Source organism: Lutra lutra, chromosome 1 (genome assembly GCF_902655055.1).
Source record: "Lutra lutra chromosome 1, mLutLut1.2, whole genome shotgun sequence".
Classification (NCBI taxonomy): domain Eukaryota; kingdom Metazoa; phylum Chordata; class Mammalia; order Carnivora; family Mustelidae; genus Lutra; species Lutra lutra.
In genome coordinates, this window is record NC_062278.1 from 196831745 (window position 1) to 196852314 (window position 20570).

General features: G+C 43.0%; 1 protein-coding gene across 6 annotated transcripts in view; it reads right to left on the bottom strand.

Annotated features, from left to right (window-relative positions):
• PXK (PX domain containing serine/threonine kinase like) overlaps positions 1 to 20570 on the bottom strand; it is a 78901-nt gene that overhangs the window by 26399 nt on the left and 31932 nt on the right. For 4 of the 6 annotated variants that reach the window (XM_047690845.1, XM_047690836.1, XM_047690864.1 and 1 more), the window contains exons 1-6: positions 14041 to 14178; positions 7511 to 7588; positions 6902 to 6975; positions 6251 to 6325; positions 2638 to 2742; positions 1975 to 2076 (exon numbers count right to left, since the gene is read on the bottom strand). In XM_047690845.1, the coding sequence (XP_047546801.1) occupies positions 1975 to 2076; positions 2638 to 2742; positions 6251 to 6325; positions 6902 to 6975; positions 7511 to 7565 (411 nt within the window). In that variant the 5' untranslated portion in view covers positions 7566 to 7588; positions 14041 to 14178. Of the gene's footprint in view, positions 1 to 1974; positions 2077 to 2637; positions 2743 to 6250; positions 6326 to 6901; positions 6976 to 7510; positions 7589 to 14040; positions 14227 to 20570 lie in introns of those variants that run through there. The other 2 variants (XM_047690883.1, XM_047690872.1) reach the window with 1 other exon arrangement.

Consider the following 20570-nt stretch of genomic DNA (forward strand, 5'->3'; position numbering starts at 1 on the left):
AATACTGGTTACTGAGGAGATTCCTAAAGAAAAATGCCCTATCCATCCGTTCTTTGGAAAAGGGGGTGATGCTGAATGCTTTCCAGCTATGAGACCCAACTCCAAGCTCCCTCATTTCCAAAGAACAGAGATGCAGCTCTGTTAACCCAAAGCTTGGGGTTAACAGCTTTAATGTTCGACTTCCAGCACTTTCTGAACTCAACAGGCCAGCTCCTTGCAGGCCAAAGTCTTGATCCTCCCACACAGATGAGTAAGGCTAACATGGCAGGGCATCAGCCAGTTAGTTGTTCAGGAAAAGGGGTTGAGCTAAAAATATCCCTAGTCCAATCTCTTCTCAGAATATATTGTGCTGGGGGCGCCTGGGTGGCTCAGTTGTTAGGCATCTGCCTTTGGCTCAGGTCATGACCCCAGGGTCCTGGGATCAAGCCCCATATCAGTCTCCCTGCTCATCAGGGAGTTTGCTTTTCCCTCTCCCACTCCCCCTGCTTGTGTTCCCTCTCTCGCTTTGTCTCTCTCTGCTTCTCCCTCTCTCACTCCCCCTGCTTGTATCCCTCGCTTGCTGTGTCTGTCAAAAAAATAAAATCTTTAAAAAAAAAAGAATATATTAGGCTGTTTATGAAGAGGAACACATGACAGGCTCCCACAGAAAGAAGCAAACCTTTCAGCTGCCATTTATTTATTTATTTATTTATTTATTTATTTTTTAAGTTTAGGGTCTTTTTTTTTTTTTTTTTTTTTTTATTTATTTGTCAGAGAGAGAGAGGGAGAGAGAGCGAGCACAGGCAGACAGAATGGCAGGCAGAGGCAGAGGGAGAAGCAGGCTCCCCGCCGAGCAAGGAGCCCAATGTGGGACTCGATCCCAGGACGCTGGGATCATGACCTGAGCCGAAGGCAGCTGCTTAACCAACTGAGCCACCCAGGCGTCCCTCTTTTTTTTTTTTTTTTTAAGATTTTATTTATTTATTTGTCAGAGAGAGAGAGAGAGAGCGCGCATGAGCACAGGCAGACAGAGTGGTAGGCAGAGGCAGAGGGAGAAGCAGGCTCCCCGCCGAGCAAGGAGCCCAATGTGGGACTCGATCCCAGGATGCTGGGATCATGACCTGAGCCAAAGGCAGCTGCTTAACCAACTGAGCCACCCAGGCGTCCCTCAGCTGCCATTTATTAAACAGAGTCTCACCTACAAAGGGAGATGCCTGGAGATACACCCATAACAACCTCATGAACTAGAGCAGTGCTAGCCAAAGGGGGACCCAGGACAATCTACTGAGAACTGGAAGAAAATAAGACAACTTTTCTTTGATTTGCTTGTTTTTAATCTCCTTCTTTCTGGGGCTCCTGGGTGGCTCAGTTGCTTAAGTGTCTGCTCTTGATTTCAGCTTGGGTCTTGATCTCTGGGTCAAGAGAGCCTGTGTTGGGCTCTGCACTGGACGTGGAGCCTACTTAAAAAAAAAAAACAAAAAAAAAAACAAAAACCTCCTTCTTTCCTAACTTAACTTCTAATACACAACATATATTAGTAGTAGTGCATGCATATAAGTTATTATTGGGGGGGGTATGCTTAAACTGTTTTCACTGATAAGGTCGGACAATCCAAGAAGCCTGGAGAACAAGGCTCTAGAGAGTGATATGGGAAAGGTTTTTCATGCGTTTCACTTTTGCAAGGGAGCCAGATGGTTATGTATTGATATAACAAAATCAACAATCCTGGCACAAAGATAAAGATCAACCAAACATAACACAAAAGTTGGTATCTGCACAGTGAAGTTCTTAAAAATCAGACACTAAATTCTAATAGCTAAGCTTTTGGAATATTTGTGGATCTGAATTGGCTGCCTTAGTCTCAAATACTTGCTTTTGGGGATAAAATAGGACAATGCCATCTGTTTATAAGCAATCCCAAGAACTTTCCCAAAGGAATACAGTAATCTGAGTGAAATCCCAATGCAACCTAAGCAAATATTAAATACCTCTTACCTCTAATATTTGCCGTCCGTATGTTTTTATTTGCTGGAGTTCAAGGCCCTGAATCTTCTTAGGGTTGCAGTACTTCTTTAGGAATGGGTCTTTTGGTTTTGCCTTTGGAAAAGCACAAAGAGCATATAAGAGAACAGCAGCAGGTCTGACTACCACACGTAGCCTCCTGGAACAGGCAGGGCTCTAAGCAGCTGGGGGTGCCAGATGAGGTCAGCTCACAGGATGTGGGTTTTTAAAGTACAAGAGTCTGTGCAGTTGATAGAAAGAGGCTGACCTGAGTTGCATCCCTTCTCTGGTCCAGTGAAGATGGGCCTGGTCTTCGCCTTAGCAGACCCCAGAGTCTTATTTTCCAACTTTACTGAGATAGTTCAGTATTGCTCGTTAAGTGAAAGACACAAACTTTAAAACTGACCTGAGAGAGCAGCCTACAATGTCATGTACATAACCATTACCTATTCAACCTTCTTTCATTTGGGGAAAGGAATGCTCTTTAACCAGACGGGGTAGTTTTACTGATAAAATCAAAATAAATTCCAAATCAAATCAAAATTAAAATAAAAACCTTAGGGCCTAACTTCCGGAACCTGAGGGATCAAGAATCTGTGATAGGTTCTGAAGGGACTTGAGAACTTCTTTATGACCATGAACTTGCACCACAAGTACCTTGTAGATCAGGTCCTTCAAAGTTCCTTTTTCATTAAACATCCTAATAAGCAATGCAGAGGATTCGTTAGCTGTGGCAAAGGTGACCCGATAGATATAAGGGTGCTGCCAAAACAAAAAAGAAATTCACATTTATTTGCATCAGCATCTGGGTCCTTTGAGATCAATAATCTGGTTACGTAGACTTAAGTACCCTCACAGCACTTTAGTCGCACATAAACGTGCGGATGTTCCCTGAACATGTGGCATTTTCTTATCAGATGATCAACAAACACATCGTTCTTAAAATGAGAGAAGGAACCTAAACTATACAGACAAAGGGACATGGATAGCTGGCACGGCGAGCTCTCCATGTGAAGGTATATGCCTGGGGATAGACATGCTCAGAGCTCAGGCAGAGGTCTGGGGGATAATGGTTTTAATATTCTGCCTCTGTACGTTGGTAGAGAATACAGCCAAACCCTAGCACAGCCAAGTGAGGACCAGGACAAACGTGTCTTCATTTACAGTGCTGCGTAACATTTCACACTGCTGTTTGGGGCCAAGCCAGGGAGCGTAAAAGCCAGAAAACAAGCAAAAAAGCCACATCTTTTGGCATCGTGGCCCTTATCCAAAGCAGCTAGCATGAATCTTCCCATCCATTTTCTGCAGGCTGCAGTGTGATGACTCACGGTTGTCTTCCTGAGAAGGGGGCCACTGACGTCAACCAAGTGGGGTGGAGAGTAAAACTAATTATTTAATGACTGAAAGTCCTCATATGACCTGGAATTTTGGTTGCATGAACCAACTGGCTTCAAACAGGTGTTACATGTCCATTTGCTCAAACGAGCACCATTATAATTTAAACCCATAGGAGCTGAGCTGTGCAAAGGTTTGGGAGGGTTCGGACTGAGTGGGCTTGGGGATGGAAGGGTATGCCCAGAAAAATATAGTCCTTGATCATGAAGTTTCTTCTGACCTTCACATCAAAATGATTATTATTGATCCTGTAACAGCTGTATTAAAATATAATTCTTATATATATGAATATATATGATATTAACATATATTCATATATATTCCTATCTATATAATTCATATACCATTATAATTCACCTATTTATAGTATACAATTCAATGGTTTTCAGTATATTCCGAGCTGTATAAACTACCACACAATCTAACTTTAGAACACTTTCATCACCCCAAAAAGGAACCCAATGAATAAAATAAAAATCGTCGCGTCCATACTGATACAAACAGACCAAGAGGAGAGAATAAGAAGCTCTTCCTTACAGTATGTCAACTGATAAATCTAAGAGGAATGATGGTGTTGGAAAATCTCAATGAAACTAAAGCTAGTAGGGCTTTGGTAAGAACAGGATATTTATACAGTCTCAAAATACCTCCCTTATTAATTCTTGTTATTTATTTGATGAAGATAATTAAGGATGGGTACAAATATTTAGCCTGAATTGTTCACTGTGGCTTTCTTCCTTTTTAAATAAGAAGAAAAAACTGGAAGTGGTCCAACTGTCTCGCAGAAGATTAGTTGAATAAATGGAGGTAAGGCCAACGATAGTCTATGCAACCAGTAATAATGAGGTTATACCATATTTATTCCATAAAAGATGTGTATGATATATCATTAACCAAAAAACCAGGTTTTAAAACAGTATATGTGTAATTTTTCAAAAAAATAACCATATAAAGTTCTAGACATTTTGGTTTGCTTGGGACTGCAGGTGAGTTTTCTTATTTTTGCTTATCCATATTTTCTAACTTTTCTACAATTAATACGCACCACTTATCTGTACCACCTTCTTTTTTTAAAAGCACAACCTTTAAAGGAAATTTGGAATTGAATGCTGAGAGCCTGTGGCACACAACTAATCATGCACAAAGACCACGGCATTTTTCTTGGCTACACTGCACACCTCATTAGAAGCTTGGTTTTGCTAGCTTGACAAGACACTCTATCTTCAAAAATGAACCTGCCTACCCAACTGGATAGGTCAGCATAATTGTGCTCATGAATGACTCATTCTAGGGTCCTACATCCTCATGCAGACCACAGATAAAGAACATCAATATTAACTGGCTTTTCTGGCCAGATTAGTCTTTTCCTGAAGACATTGTGCATATATTCTGAAATACAGTGATGTATTTTCTTTCCACTAACGGCCTTGGATCAGAACTGTACATTAGCATAAATAATGCCAGGCACTCCTAAAGGCCAACTAGCTGGCCTGTGAGAATAGTGATTCAGACAGCAAAAGGGCTCTTTGTGCCTTCCCTCACCCAGCTTATCTAAATCCAAACTAGTTCTGTTTTCTCAGACTAGAAACAGATATTTCTTTCTTTTTTTTTTTTTAAAGATTTATTATCTATTTGACAGATCACAAGTAGGCAGAGAGGCAGGCAGAGAGAAAGGAGGAAGCAGGCTCCCTGCTGAGCAGAGAGCCCGATGCAGGGCTCGATCCCAGGACCCTGAGATCATGACCTGAGCCGAAGGCAGAGGCTTTAACCCACTGAGCCACCCAGGCGCCCCTAGAAACAGATCTTTCAATTCCACTGATACAAACATCCTTACTGAGAACAAAGTGGATACTTTCTTACTTGGATATTTGCTTAAAACAATTGTCAAGTTTCATGGGTTGTGCCGATGTCATGAATGCCATTTATTTATTTTTTTTTTAAAGATTTTTTTTTTTATTTATTTATTTGACAGAGAGAAATCACAAGTAGGCAGAGAGGCAGGCAGAGAGAGAGGAGGAAGCAGGCTCCCTGCTGAGCAGAAAGCCCGATGTGGGGCTCGAACCCAGGACCTGGGATCATGACCTGAGCCGAAGGCAGTGGCTTAACCCACTGAGCCACCCAGGCGCCCCCATGAATGCCATTTAAATGGCCTCAGGGGGTGCCTGGGTGGCTCAGTCAGTGAGGTGTCTGCCTTTGGCTCAGGTGTTGATCCCAGGTCCTGGGATCGAGCCCCACATGGGGCTCCCTGCTTAGTGGGGAGGCTGCTGCTCCCTCACCTTCTGGCTGCCACTCCCCCTATTTGTGTTCTCTCTCTCAGTCAAATAAATAAATAAAATCTTAAAAAAAAAAAAAATTGGTCTCTGAGCTACAGGAGCAGCCCTGAGCAATTTTAGCGTGAACTGAAATCCACTATACCTCTCCACACTCTTGAGCCTACAGAGCATTTCCAGCTCTTCTGTCCACGGTCACCTACAAGAAAACACTCTGAGGGGCGCCTGGGTGGCTCGGTGGGTTAAGCCGCTGCCTTCGGCTCAGGTCATGATCTCAGGGTCCTGGGATCGAGCCCCGCATCGGGCTCTCTGCTCAGCAGGGAGCCTGCTTCCTCCTCTCTCTCTGCCTGCCTCTCTGCCTGCTTGTGATCTCTCTGTCAAATAAATAAATAAAATCTTTAAAAAAAAAAAAAAAAGAAAACACTCTGAATCTGTCAGCAGCACCTAGAAAAACAGAAGGGCTTGGGGTGCCTGGCTGGCTGAGTCAGTAGAGCATGTGACTCTTGATGTCGGGGTTGTGCATTTGGGCCTTACGCTGGCTGCAGAGATTATTTAAAAATAAAAGACTAAAAAAAAAGAGAAAGAATAGAAGGGCTCATACTCACCGAACAGGAAGGCAGAAGTTTGATTAGACACTGAAAATCTTTATCTGACAGAAACTTGTCGGGACCAAGGTCAGTCTGGAAACATGGGGGAAAATATCAGGGTGTTGCCTTAAGTTACCAAAAGAAAAATTCCTTGGAAACCTTTCCCTTTATTTTATTTGTCCAAATATGACTGTAAACCAAAGGTGCAAGCCACACAAAGTCGGGTGATGGGTATTAAGGAGCGTACTTGTTATCATGAGCACAACAAAAGCAAAAATATTTTTTAAAAAAACCAAAAAACTATGCTTTTATCAAATTCCATTAGCCAAACCACTAGAACTCCCGAAGCAAGAGAGAACATAAAGCAATGTGTATTTTTTCTTTAAAACAAACTGCAAAATTCCCAATCCTAAAGAGGTTCCAGAACTATTTTAAGCTGTTCTGTTTCTTTCCAGATACTTACTAATTAATCAAATACAATCACATGGATATAACCAAGTGAATAAGCAAAGTGACTCAAAATTACTCTCCTTTGATGTAGGACTGAAGAGGTCTTTACAACATCACTCAGAAGAACAGTGCAATTTCTTAATTATCCTTTTTCAGTATCTGCTTTTATAAACCCATCTCAAGTACATGAAAGGAGACCAAAGCAAAAAATCAGCTCACCCAGCTTAACACTAGCCGTTCCTTTGGCTGATTTTTAATCTTCATCAAGAAATATTTCTTCCTTATCCTCCAACCTGCATAAAAGCAGAGATGCAGTCATAGCAAATAATATTTACACCAACAGAGAAAAGTTTCACCAACTAAGTAATTTTTAAAATCAAGGTTGGCAATCTTACCCGCTACAATACTGGCACCAGTAAAACCACCACTTGGTAATGTTGACAGGGAAAGATGGTATTTAAGAAAAACAAAACCAAACCCCAAAGCAAAAAAACCCCACAGAAAACACCAAAACAACTGCAAACAAAGAAACTATTCATGGGCACAGGAAAATGGGCACTTCACTTAAGGTGTAGTAAGAAAGAGAGATGAAGAATGACGGATGGCTCTGAAAATACACATTACTACCCCCCAAGTCTCCAGGTGGCACATTACCCAAGATTCATTAAGTATACAAGTTACGGACTGCGTCTTCAAGCAGTAGGAAGGCAAAAAGAAAAAGAAATCACCTGCGTGGAAGAGCTTTCTTGGGCTACAGATAGGAAAGCGTGACAAAGAGTCCAGTTCTGTGATCTGTTTGAACAGACCAGGCACGTGCCAGTTTCTCACCTATGTCTTTCAACGGTTCTACCACCTCCCACTTTGGTTCTGATCGGAAGAACATGGAAACTTGCTGTAAGGCAATCTCTGCAAAGACATTTTAGAAACTCATCAGTCCAACCTATCAGCAAAGTACCACATGCTTAAGATGTTATTCTTGCAAATGAAATCTTGATAAGTCTAGGACCTTCTTAAAAAGCTTAATTACAAGAAGAAAAAAACAAAAGAAGCCAGAGAATGTAGGATTCTAGATTGGATCCTGGAACAGAAAAAGGGCAGTAGTGGAAAAACAAGTGAAATTTGAATAAAATCTGTAGTTAATAGTAACGCACCAAAGTTGACTTCTTAGTTTTGATAAATATGCCATGGTTACGTACAATGTTAACATTAGGGGAAATTTGGTGAGCGATGGTATAGGGAACTTATTTGTACTATCATTGCTGTTTTTCTGTAAGTCTAAAATAATTCCAAAGTAAAAGGTTTATTAAGAAGAGTAATTACTGGGGCACCTGAGTGGCATAGTGGGTTAAGCCGCTGCCTTCGGCTCAGGTCATGATCTCAGGGTCCTGGAATCGAGCCCCACGTAGGGCCCTCTGCTCAGCAGGGAGCCTGCTTCCTCTTCTCTCTCTGCCTGCCTCTCTGCCTACTTGTAATCTCTGTCAAATAAATAAAATAAAATCTTTAAAAAAAAAAAAAAAGAAGAGTAATTACTAATGATGTGAAAAAAATACATATATATATTTTTTAAACTGAAAGATCTAAAATATGTAAATAAACTAGGTAGCCTGAGCCAAGAATTCAATATATGCGTCAGGCCACAGCCCAAGCACAAAACTCAAAATGTGTTCTGAGGTCAGCTCAGAACAGCATTTATGTTGCTCTAACTGATATTTATCCTGTCTTCATTCCTCATGGAATTAAAGCTTTCACCAACAAAGAAGCGATTAGCCTTAAATATATATTGGAAATAAAAGCCAGTGTTTTAGAAAAACATCTATGTACAGCAACAACACAGTTCTATTGTGGGACGTTACCATAGCCCTGTTTACTGGAAAAAATCCATCCCCCTTTTTGTGTTCATTTATCATGAGAACGTTTCCCTTTTTAAGAAGACAACGAGAAGAGGAAGTTCTTTAAAGTTCACTGCATTAAGAAATTATCAGAATAACTGTGCTTTTACATTTCCTGCAAAAAGAGACATTTGTAATTTGCTATTTTCCCTCAACACAATGGAAAAAGGAAGCCACTCTAGATGCCTGAAAGCAAACAGCAATACTGCAAATTCACTGTGGGATTTCACCTCTGCCTAGCATCAGCGGCATTCCAGGCCAACCGGTGAGGAATGGGAGATTCGGCAGAAATGTTCTCCGTATGTCAGACTGACCTCGTCTGGAATTACCATGGCTAGTGCTTGGCAGGCAATGTGATTTTGATATATTTTACAGTACAGTATGAGTTAAGACATTCAGGGAAGAAAATAATCTACTAACTAGTGGTTTACTGACTCGATGCGTAAATTGTGGATGCCGTCCACCCAGAAGAAAACCTGAGATGACCAGATACAAAACTGACTCTATTTACATTTGTTCTAACTACCCAAAGGGACAAACCACTTGGAGGGATCAGGTGTGGCAGAAGCATATAAAATGTTCCTAATCAATGCTGGGAACTCTGTTGAGTTAATGTTGACATAATGTTGATATAAAATATTTTTAGCTTTTCCAAAACAACTTCAACAAAATAAGCATAAAAAAAAACTTGAACATAACAGCTTAAAAGGCATCATTTTCAGTTAAGATCGTATCAGCTTTGGGAAGGATCATGAAAAATAATTTTCTAAATACAGTACAGTGTCATTCTAAGAGAGTATAAAGGACAGCTGGTTCATAACTCAAAGTGACTCATAATTCCCCACAAAATCATTATTTGACAACATTTATGGTATTCTACTAGGTACCATACATTGTTCTAGGAACGGGGAGATGGCTGTCAACAAACGGAACATGCTAGATTTGTTACTGATAAACTTTTTTTTTTTTTTTTTTTTTTACCTTGGGGAATCAGGAAATGGTAGAAAGGACATTTTCTTTCCCCTGAACTATGATTTATTGTCAAGTAAATCCCATGACGAGCATACTTCCAACATGAATCCCCTCCTTCCCGAGCTTCAGGCCACACACTTCAATCCTAAGTATTTGCTCCTCTGCTTAGAAGTATTTACCACACCCCACCTCTTTACAAGATCAAGGCCAAATTTCTAAACCTAGTGCTACCCCAGATCTGGCTTTACCTTGACTTTCTGTCTTTACCCCTCCACACAAGTGGTGCAATGCCTAGATTTACCTGCCTTGACCCCTGAAGACAGGCCCAACCCCACCCCTCCACATTTTCTGTTCCTGTCTACCTATCCCGCAAGGCTCAGCCCAAAGCTGCCACTCCTCGTGCCAGATCTCTCCCAACCCTCCATCCTCTACACTCCCAGAGCTCTGTGTGTCCTTCTCCCATGGGATTCACCCAAGGTCTGTCCTATGTTAGGGCTACTCTCTTCCACTAGACTGTGAACTCTGGCTGTGAAGGCTACGTCTTAATCTGGGTAAAATCCTACAGCCACATGGAAATATTCTGTCCTCTCCTGGAGCACTGGCCCTTGCCTCTTGGCGTGACTAACTTCTACTTATCCTTAAATCTCCATGTAGGCATGAACTCTTCTGGAAGCCTTCTGCCACCTTCAAAACCCCGACTCCCACCCTCAAGTTGCTGGGTCATGTCTACTCAGCCATAGCCTTCACCTGTCAACACCCCTGCAGAACGGGGGTGGGGGTAGGGGGCTACGCTTTCCTTAATGCATTATCTGCAGCACCTGACACAGAGCAGGCACTCAATAAATACTGGACGCAGCAAGAACTAAAGGTTCAGTACATGTTCAGTGGATGTGGACACTCTCTTCCACTAGAACATGAAATCCATGAAAAGAAAGTCATCTGCCCTCTATTTCCTTAATACTGACAGACACATGGGGAAAAACTGCATGCTCAGGAAAATGCTGAGAAACAACATTTCCAGACAGGAAATGCAGAGCCTTCAGGCCCACCCTGTGCTTCCCGAAGAGCTCTGACTTGTCAGCTCACAACGTGCCAGCTGCCCCCACTGTGTGCAGCCTTTGAGCTCCCAGGTCCCAGCCATGACAAGAGAACTGACCCCCGCCCTGCAACCGGTCTTCAGCCCTCCGATCTGCTCCAGCAGGTGGCGCCATAGAGGCCCACACAGCCGACTTGGCCTACCACCTCTCCAGAGCGCCCTGCCCTGGTTCTGAATATAATCCCCACTACCGTTCCATTCCCTCCCCGCCTCCCTCCCTCCTTGTATCCTTGAGCCCACTACTACCTGACCAACTCATAGGGTTCCTGGGGTTTCAGGACTAGAAGACAGCCTGTACACTCCCTGTCCACCCCTGCTCCCTCTCCTCTTGTTTTCTAGGCCGGGACCAGAGGCTCACAGACGAAAAATGCTGCTGATGACAAAGCTGGGGCCCAGGAGCCAAACCTCCTCATTTCTGGTCCAAGTGACTTCTATATGGACATTAAAATCCCCTTATTCTGAGGGGGTCTGAGGTCTGAAGTGGGAAGATGGCTATAGTGCACCGATGCTTTTAAATGATAGAAGCACCCCGTCCAATAAGATGAATAAGGTGAGGTGTGGGGGTGGGGAATGTGTGCACGTGTGTTTTCCAATACGAGGTCCTCATGACTAGGAGACACCTGTTCTCCCTGTAACAAAAGCTGGCCCTCCATCAGACTTGGTAACACCAATGGGCACCTCCTAACTCCGGCACAGAGCGCCAGGGACCTCTATTTCCTTGGTCACCTGGAGAACACAGGAAGAAAGAAAGAAAAGATCAGAAATCCCAGGCTGGAGCCCCAGGGAGAGAGGAGGCAGCTGCTGATGCCCTGAAGCTCCTAGTTACCCACCCCCTGGGGACGGGGCTGGCCTCACAGTCCCCCTCCAACCAGGCATCTTCAACCTCAGAGCAAGAGGCAGGAAAAGCGGCCTTGGTGACTTCTGTCACATGAGCACAGATCTCAGATCCGCTGAAGTGGAGTGGGTAGTGACCATGGACCATTAAGAAACGGTAAGAGGTGGCGACCTTATCCATATGAAGGGGGCAGTGGCCTTGCCCAGAGAGGAGCCATAGGGTGGCGGTACACAGAGTGCTCTTGGGAATCAGAGACCGAGCTTTGAGCTGCAGGAAGCCGGACAAGTCCGCCTGGTTTTCTGGGGATTTGGCTCAGTCAAGCTGGTGCAGAGGAGGCTGCCTGGGCTTCCCTTTCCTGAGGCTGCTAGTGAGTCAGCCTAGAGGCAAGTTAAGTTCTGATGTTTCATTCAAAGGGGGCAATCTCTGAATTATATGTCAGCATCTCTCTGAAAACAGCATCCATCCCCTATTGTTTCATTATGGGGCTCTGTTCTCTAAATAGCAGCAGCTTCTTGAGCATTTGGATCCCGGTGGGAGCTCCTGGCAGCCTTCTTAGATCTCTGCCCACATCTGCTTTGGACTCTTGACTGTCTGCCATGCCAGGGGCGGGAGCAGGGGGACAGAAAAGATCAAGTACAACAGCAGCCTGTGAGGGGGTACAGCGGGAAATATAGGGATCAGATCATCTTCCAGGGGCAAAGCAGCATTTTAATTGGAAAACACTCAGACATTATACACTTGCACAGTCCAACGCATGTGCAACCCGAGCAGGGTAAGGCCTTTCCTCTCAGGTGACCTCCTGCCTATGGAATGAAAGCGTTAGTTTGGGTATGCCTGCTCCAAAATCTCCCCTAGCTCTGACCCCCCGTAACTCAGTGTTCACCGAGCACATCTTCCTTGCACCCGCGCCCCCACCAGCCAGGCCCGTACCTGGCACAGGGCGCACGCAGAGCGGACGGGGAAGGTCTCCAGATCGGGCCGCATCAGCCTGTGCGCACTGCACCCTGAGGGAACACATGCGCAGACACTCTCGGGAAATACAGGGACAGACCAATGGAAGGGGCTAGGTTAGGGCTGATCTGATAGCAGTCGGTCCAGACAGTTCGCCATCAGACGCTGTGGGGAACGACGGAGGTGAAGCATGGTGACTGCAGGCCACGAGAGATGCTGCTCTGTGAAGGAGTATGCTCTCCTGAAGCCCCTGGCCTGTAATACCTTTTCTCCCAGGTGAACCAAGAAACAACCAGGGGAAGAATGACGGCCTTGTAATAAGTAATGCTCCATTTTGTCACTTAGAGTAAATGTGAGTTTGAACGAAACTTTCCTTCACTTGGTTGCATTCTCAAAGGCATTTTTCTTACCTCTGCAGGTACTTTCATTAGAAGACAGGAGGTACATTCTATAGCAAGGCTTCTCAGCCTTTAGTGTGCACGCAAATCACCTGGGGACTTTGATAAACTCAGATCCTGACCCGTAGGTTTGGGATGGGGCCTGAATTCAGCATTTTTGACAAGCTCCCAGGGATGCCGATGCTGTGGGTCAGAGGACCATACTGGGATGTGAGGATGTGGTTTTGAAACTCTGGCCCCGTACTGCAATCTCTCAGGGAGCTTTCCAAACTACGCGCTCTCCCGCCCCAAAACCCGCCGTAGAGATTTTCATTTAATTGGCATGAGTACCTGGGCATCAGAATTTTTTAAAGCTCCCTTGCCCTCCCTTGAGGGAGGACAAGCAGTCCCCTATTTCCCTCTCTGAAACAGGTATAAAAGCGCCTTCCTCTAATTACTTCAAAAGTAGTGTTTTGAGGACCTGAAATGTAACATGTACACAATCTATTCTCTCAGCAAGGAAATCAGCCTTATTAAAAATACCCAGAGTTCCACTAAGACTTTAAGCATGGCTCAGCTTAAACAAATCAGTCGAATTCTAGTCACTGGTTCAGTTCTATGACGGTTTCCATTGGTCTCTTCAAGGCCACACCAGGGAACACTGAATGTTTAATCACTCGTTCTGCTGACAAGAGGCTTAGGTCATTGATGCTAGCTTTGTGTGTAACTGGCACCCTTTCCACCTCAGTCCCCTGACTGATCCAGGGAAGGTCTGGAAGAAACTAGCTCCTCCTCAGGCTTTGCCTTGGGGGCAAATGGGAAGACACAGAAAGGACCCTTTGGAACCACTTGGTATAAAGCAATACCCAGAAAAACCAGACATACTGTATGTTGTAAATTACAGAAACAGACCCAAATAAAAATCAAATTGAGAGTATGGTACAGATTATTGTGGATTATTTACTTTCTTTTCTGTCAGGGAAGATAAGAAAGACAAGACTAAGTATAGGACCTTTCATATTCTTCTGTGCAAACATCACAAACATTTTAGAAGTAATTATCTTCTTCTTACACTCTTACAGTAAATTACAATTGGGTAAAGTATTAATAAGCAGATAATGCCCTATAACAAATGTACACACAGCCCCATTTGGAAATAACTTCTCCCACATGTTGTCACCAGCAAAGAACAGTGTCCGACAGTCATGCAACCATACCTCAGAGATCGCTTTGCTTACCAGTGTAGTTGCAGAGTAGTTGTTTGGGTCTAAAAACTTCTTAACCAGCTCGCAATTAGACAAGATATGATTTGTGGTGATAACGTTGAGATAGTTCTGCAGACCTTTCTGCCTCTCAGCTATGAATTCACGGTCCATGTTACCAATCAATTTTTTGGGAGGAAGAGGTAGACTGAGGCCTGCAATCTTTAATTAGAAGAGAAAAAGTATTATACTCCTGTCATCCCCACAGAAGATATAATATCAGAATCCTGAGCCACTACATTTCACTGAGATGCATACTGATTTCAGTGCCATGATAAAAATGTGAAAAAACTGCCACTCAGAATTCATAAAATGCTATATGAAGCATAGCAACTTTAAAATGTCATTTTTTTTTAAGATTTTATTTATTTATTTGACAGAGAAAGACACAGCAAGAGAAGGAACATAAGCAGAGGGAGAAGCAGGCTACCTACTTGAGCAGGGGAGGGAGCCCGACATGGGGTTCAATCCCAGGACCCTGGGATCATGACCTAAGCCGAAGGCAGAGGCTTAGCCCACTGAGCAACCCAGGGGCCCCCAAATTTAATTTTTTTAAGTTTTTCTATCAAACTTATATATGAACATAATTTCAAATAATTTCTTTTTATTATTAGCAGCCCTGCGACACTCCCCTCCAACCACCTCTGCAACAGGTGACCAAGCCATTATCCATTCCCCAGAGACAGCCACATCAAATTCTCTCAGCCCATCTTTTTGGCACAGGGTTCATCATGAATTGATTTTCACTGATAGGTATTAATCTATTAATTTCCCATTATGGATTAAGTTCTCTTTCACAATCCTCTTCTCGCCCACATGCAAACCTATTCCTAATCCCTCCAGTATAGTTATAATTTTATTTAGTGCAATATTCCTGTTTACATTAGGTGATCTGCCCACAGAGCCAGAAAGCCATGCTTACAATTCCTTTTTATCAACTGGTCTTTTTGTTTGTTTGTTTTAGTTTTCTGTTCAACTCCAAACTCTCTATCTAAGCATTTTCTCAACATATTCAGACACAAGATGCATCAGTTTCATCTTCTTGAGGACTGCCTGCTCCAAGCAGGACTGGTGGTCCCTCCCTCCGCGGGCTGGCATCCTGGCACATCACGCGAGGGATGCTCTTGCCTGTCTCCTGCTCAACCCCACTTCTAGATCCATACATTCCTTTTTTGTAGAAGAATCCTTGATTTTTAGTGAGGATACCCTCTGCCAGCTTCCTAAAAAGGGAGCCAGGAAAATCAATTCTTTTTTAAAGTTGCATGTATGAATGTCTTTATTCTACCCTCACACTTGAACAGTAGAGAATCTTGATGTAGAATTCTAAGTTGGAAATATTTTTCCTACCGTATCTTTAAAAACTACTTTATTGTCTTCTAGCTTCTAGTGCTATTAGCAGTAGATTTTTGCTTTCATTTTTGTTCCATGCCCCCACCCCACCCCCTATAAGCTTCTAGGGTCTTCTCCTTGACCCCAGTTTGTGAATCCCATGGGCCTCTCTGCAGATCTATTTTCACCCTCTGCGTTGCGTACTGAGCCCTTTCTATCTGGAAACAAACATCCTTCTGTTCTTTGGTATTTTCTGGTATTAGGTCATTATTTCTTCTCCTCTGTACCCTTTGCCTTCTTTTCCTGGAACTCTTATTCCAGTGTTCGGTCTTCTGGACTGGTCCTCTATTCTCACCTTTTCTCTCCTATTTTCCACCTTTATTAGACAATATTTTTTTCCTACTGAAAAAATCTTCAGGAATAGTTCCTTTACATTCAGCTCTTCTAAAGAGGTTTCATTTCTTTCTTTCTTTCTTTTTTTTAAGATTTCACTTATTTATTTGACAGACAGAGATAGATCACAAGTAGGCAGAGAGGCAGGCAGAGAGAAAGGTGGAAGCAGGCTCCCTGCTGAGCAGAGAGCCTGATGCAGGGCTCAGTCCCAGGACCCTGAGATCATGACCTGAGTCAAAGGCAGAGGCTTAACCCACTGAGCCACCCAGACACCCCAGAGGTTTCACGTCCATTATCTTTTTTTTATTTCTGATTACTCTTTATTTTCTTTAATAGCATCCTGAATGTAATGCAACTTCTTATCTGAGATCATAAAATATAATTTTTCTGACGAGCCTGAGATGTTCCTCTTAATGCATATATTCTGCTTTCTGAAGGTTCTTTTCTCTTTTTCCTGTTTGTTTTCACTGTTATCTTTTATGTTACAAGTATTCCTGAGGGTTGCTTGTGTGGCTCAGTAGGTTAAAGTCTCTGCCTTCGGCTCAGGTCATGATCTCAGGATCCTGGGATTGAGCCCCACATCGGGCTCTCTGCTCAGCTGGGAGCCTGCTTCCCCCTCTCTCTCTGTCTGCCTCTCTGCCTACTTATGATCTCTGTCTATCAAATAAGTAAATAAAATCTTTTAAAAAAAAATTTTTTTAAGTGTTCCTGAGAGCTGGGGTGGCTCAGTCGGTTACACATCAGCCTTTGGCTCAGGTCATGATCCCAAGGTTCTGGCACTGAGCCCCACAACAGGCTCTCTGCTCAGCGGGAAACCTGCTTCTCCCTCAGCCCCTCCCCCTGCTCATACTCTTTCTCTCTCTGTATCAAAAATAAATAAATTTAAGAATCTTTAAAAAAATAAAAAATAAAAAAAATAAGTGTTCCTTAGGGGGGAGCTGAGTGGCTCAGTTTATTAAGTGCCTGCCTTTGGCTCAGGTCATGATCTCAAGGTCCTGGGCTCAAGTCCCACATCAGGCTCCGTGCTCAGCGGGGAACCTGCTTCGCCCTCCGCCTGTTGCTCCCCCTGCTTGTGCACACTCACGCGCTCTCTCTCTCTGACAAATAAAATCTTTTTTTAAAAAAGTATCAGATTGGTATCTTAATTTAATGAGCAAAATCACTTTCAAAGAGCAGTTGTACTCTATATTTATGCTTAGATTAGAATAGCCCAAGTGAGACATGCATATTGATTGATGGGAAGGTCTCAAGAGAAGGGCATCTTTAATTCAGGAAAGGATGTAATCTAAACCACCCATGTGGGCAAACCTAACTTAGCTGTTCCACTCTCTATTTGTCAAACAGTGAAGACCTTGAACTCAACACTGGACAAGACGAAAAGGTTGGCTGACAATTCTAAATTGCCTAATTCTCCAACATAATTATGAAAATGTGTCAGAGCATACTTAGAATGAATTTTCTATCATGGCATAATTCACTGCCAGATAAGACATGTATTTCAAGTCATTTTCCTCATTCATACAATTAGGCTTTACCAAATAGCAGTTTCTTTATTAACTAAATAAAAAGCATACTTAAGAAGAAAGCACATCACTCAGCTAGTACACATCCAAGTGAATCACTTTATTATTATTTTGTTGTTGTTGTTCCAGAGCATTGAGTAATATAGAGTAATCAAAGGTACTACTAAAAACACAACTGATATTTCTTTTAAAAGTTCTTTTACTGGGGCGCCTGGGTGGCTCAGTTAAGCATCTGCCTTGGGCTCGGGTCATGATCCCAGGGTCCTGGGATCAAGCCCTGCTCATCAGGCTCCCTGCTCAGCTGGGAATCAGCTCCCTACCCTACCATCCCTCCACCCACCCACCTTGCATGCACTCTTGCTCTCAGATAAATTCTTTATTTTATTTTTTTAAGATTTACTTATTTATTTCAGAGAGAGAGAACACACAGAGGAAGAGGGAGAAGGGAGTGGGGCTGAGCACGGAGCCTGACACAGGACTCTATCCCAGAACCTGGAATCATTACCTGAGCCCAACGCAGACGTTTAACTGTCAGCCTCCCAGGTGCCACTAAATAAAATCTTAAAAAATAATAATAATAAATAAAAATTATTTTCTTAAGTTACAGAATACAATCTCATTTGTGTGTGTGCATTCATGTATGTGTATGTTTAAGCCCATGGATATGGTTATATATGCACGAAAAAAAATGTCTAAAAGGACTCACACTACCTCCTTGAGAACAGTTACCTCTGGGAGTGGGTTGGTCAATAAATTTTTCTATGGGCATCTGGGTGGCTCAGTTGGTTAGGCATCTGCATTTGGCTCAAGCTGTGATCGCAGAGTCCTGGGATCAAGTCCCACATGAGGCTCCCCGCTGAGCAGGGAGCCTGCTTCTCCTCTGCCTGCCTCTCCCTCTGCTTGTGCTCTCTCTCCCTCTCTCCGACAAATAGATCGATAAACTCTTTAAAAAATAAATAAATTTTCTATACTATGAAATGTTTACATTTCTCATTTACCACTTTTTTTAATTAAAAAGGAAAGGAAAAATTCATGCTTATCAAACTGACCATATACACAGCAAGGATTCTTAAAAATTACCATGAAAAAGCACAGTCGGTTAAGTTTGGGGTGGGGTGGCACACCTGGGTGTCTCAGTCAGTTAAGTGACTTCAGCTCAGGTCATGATCTCAGGGTCTGGGATCAAGCCCTGAGTCAGGCTCTCTGTTCAGCTGGGGGTCTGCTTGTCCCTCTTCCTCTTCCTCTGTCCCTTCCCCTTCACTTGTGCTCTCTCTCTCTCTCTCTCTCTCTCTCTCAGATAAATAAATAAATAAAGTCTTAAAAGTGTCCTGTGATCGAGCTCCGCATCAGACTCTGCTCAGGACAGCTCCTTGAGATTCTCTTTCCCTCTCCCTCTGTCCCTCCTCCCCATGCTCTGTCTCTCTCTCTCTCAAATAAATAAATCTTAAATATATATATATTTCATATATATATTTTTATATATGTATATGTGTGTATATTACATATGTATATGTATTTATATTATGTATTTTTATATATACATATATATACATGTGTGGGTATATACATGTGTACCAATATCAGCCTGTTTGCCTGCACTACTCGCCTGACAGCACACCCAGATGAAATCCACATGACTCAAAATGGAGAGTTGAGGTGCCTGAGTGGCTCAGTGGGTTAAAGCCTCTGCCTTGGGCTCGGGTCACGATCCCAGAGTCCTGGGATCAAGCCCTGAATCAGGCTCTCTGCTCAGCAGGGAGCCTACGTCTCTCTCTCTCTCTCTCTCTGCCTGCCTCTCTGCCTACTTGTGATCTCTGTCTGTCAAATAATAATAAATCTTTTTAAAAAATTAACAGAATGGAGAGTCACATCTGTATCATCAGATTCAAACCCCAACAGAGCTATTTCTCATTCATGGTGAGGATATGAAAATGAGTTCGATAAGGTATGTGTTTTGAACTTTGTGGCCTCTAAGCTTCCATCAATCTATTTGTTCAAGCTTCATTTCACTTTAGGAAAATATATTGATCTGCCCAGACATCCCATCAGCTCATCCCATCACCTGATCCCAAATCATCAGGTGAAACAAAGTATTCTTTGCCAACAGCTGCAATTATAGTATCTCTGCTATGTTTACTACGCTGGTCAGCTGGACAGACTGGAGGTTGTTTCCTGCTCTGCCTGAAGATCTCACAATAAATATTTCTACAAGCATTACTAGTATGTAATATGTGTGTTACTTTAAAAGCTTGCCTTTTAAAAAAGACTAGCATTCGAGAGATACTTACTCTTTCAGCTTTCTCCCAGAATTTCTAAAATGTTTGCCAATTATAGAATATAAAGTTTAGAAGTCCAATGACTCATTAGGAGGGAGGGAAAGAGAATATTATTACAGAGAGCAATCAAGTCTCTAGGCAATGATTTCCTAGACACCTCCACACTGATGGCTTCAAACCATGACAGCTCACCATCCCATTTTATTTATTTATTTATTTATTTATTTATTTATTTATTTATTTATTTATTTATTTAAAAGATTTTATTTATTTATTTATTTGACAGAGATCACAAGCAGGCAGAGAAGTAGGCAGAGAGAGGGGGAAGCAGGTTCCCTGCCGAGCAGAGAGCCCGATGGGGGGCTTGATCCCAGGGCCCTGGGATCATGACCTGAGCCGACGGCAGAGGCTTCACCCACTGAGCCACGCAGGCGTCCCTCACCATCCCATTTTTGAGAGTTTTCCTCTTTAACATGTCCTATGGATTCCCTTCTTGAGTTCCCTGTGTACGGGGAAGGGAATAAGAAAGTCAGTGGAGAAGTCCCCAAAGACACATCCATTTTACCTGCAGAGTGATAAGACAAAGGGGAATAATCGCGAAAGTGAGGTCTAGATCCCATAATCTGACCTGCTCATAGAGGCCTCTAAAGTACATGACAAACTATACTGTAGTTTCAAGAAAACTAGTTCTGTCTGGAGGAGGAACCTTCAAAGGATTAATCCTTCAAAGGATTTAATCTTTTTTTTTTTAAGATTATTTATTTGTTTATTTGACACACACACACAGAGATCACAAATAGGCAGAAGTAGGCAGAGAGGCAGGCAGAGAGCGAGGGAGAAGCAGGCTCCCCGCTGAGGGGCTTGATCCCAGGACCCTGGGATCATGACCTGAGCTGAAAGCAGAGGTTTAACCCACTGAGCCACCCAAGCGCCCTAAGGATTTAATCTTTTAATCCTTCATTTTCATGATCAGATCTCAGTGGTC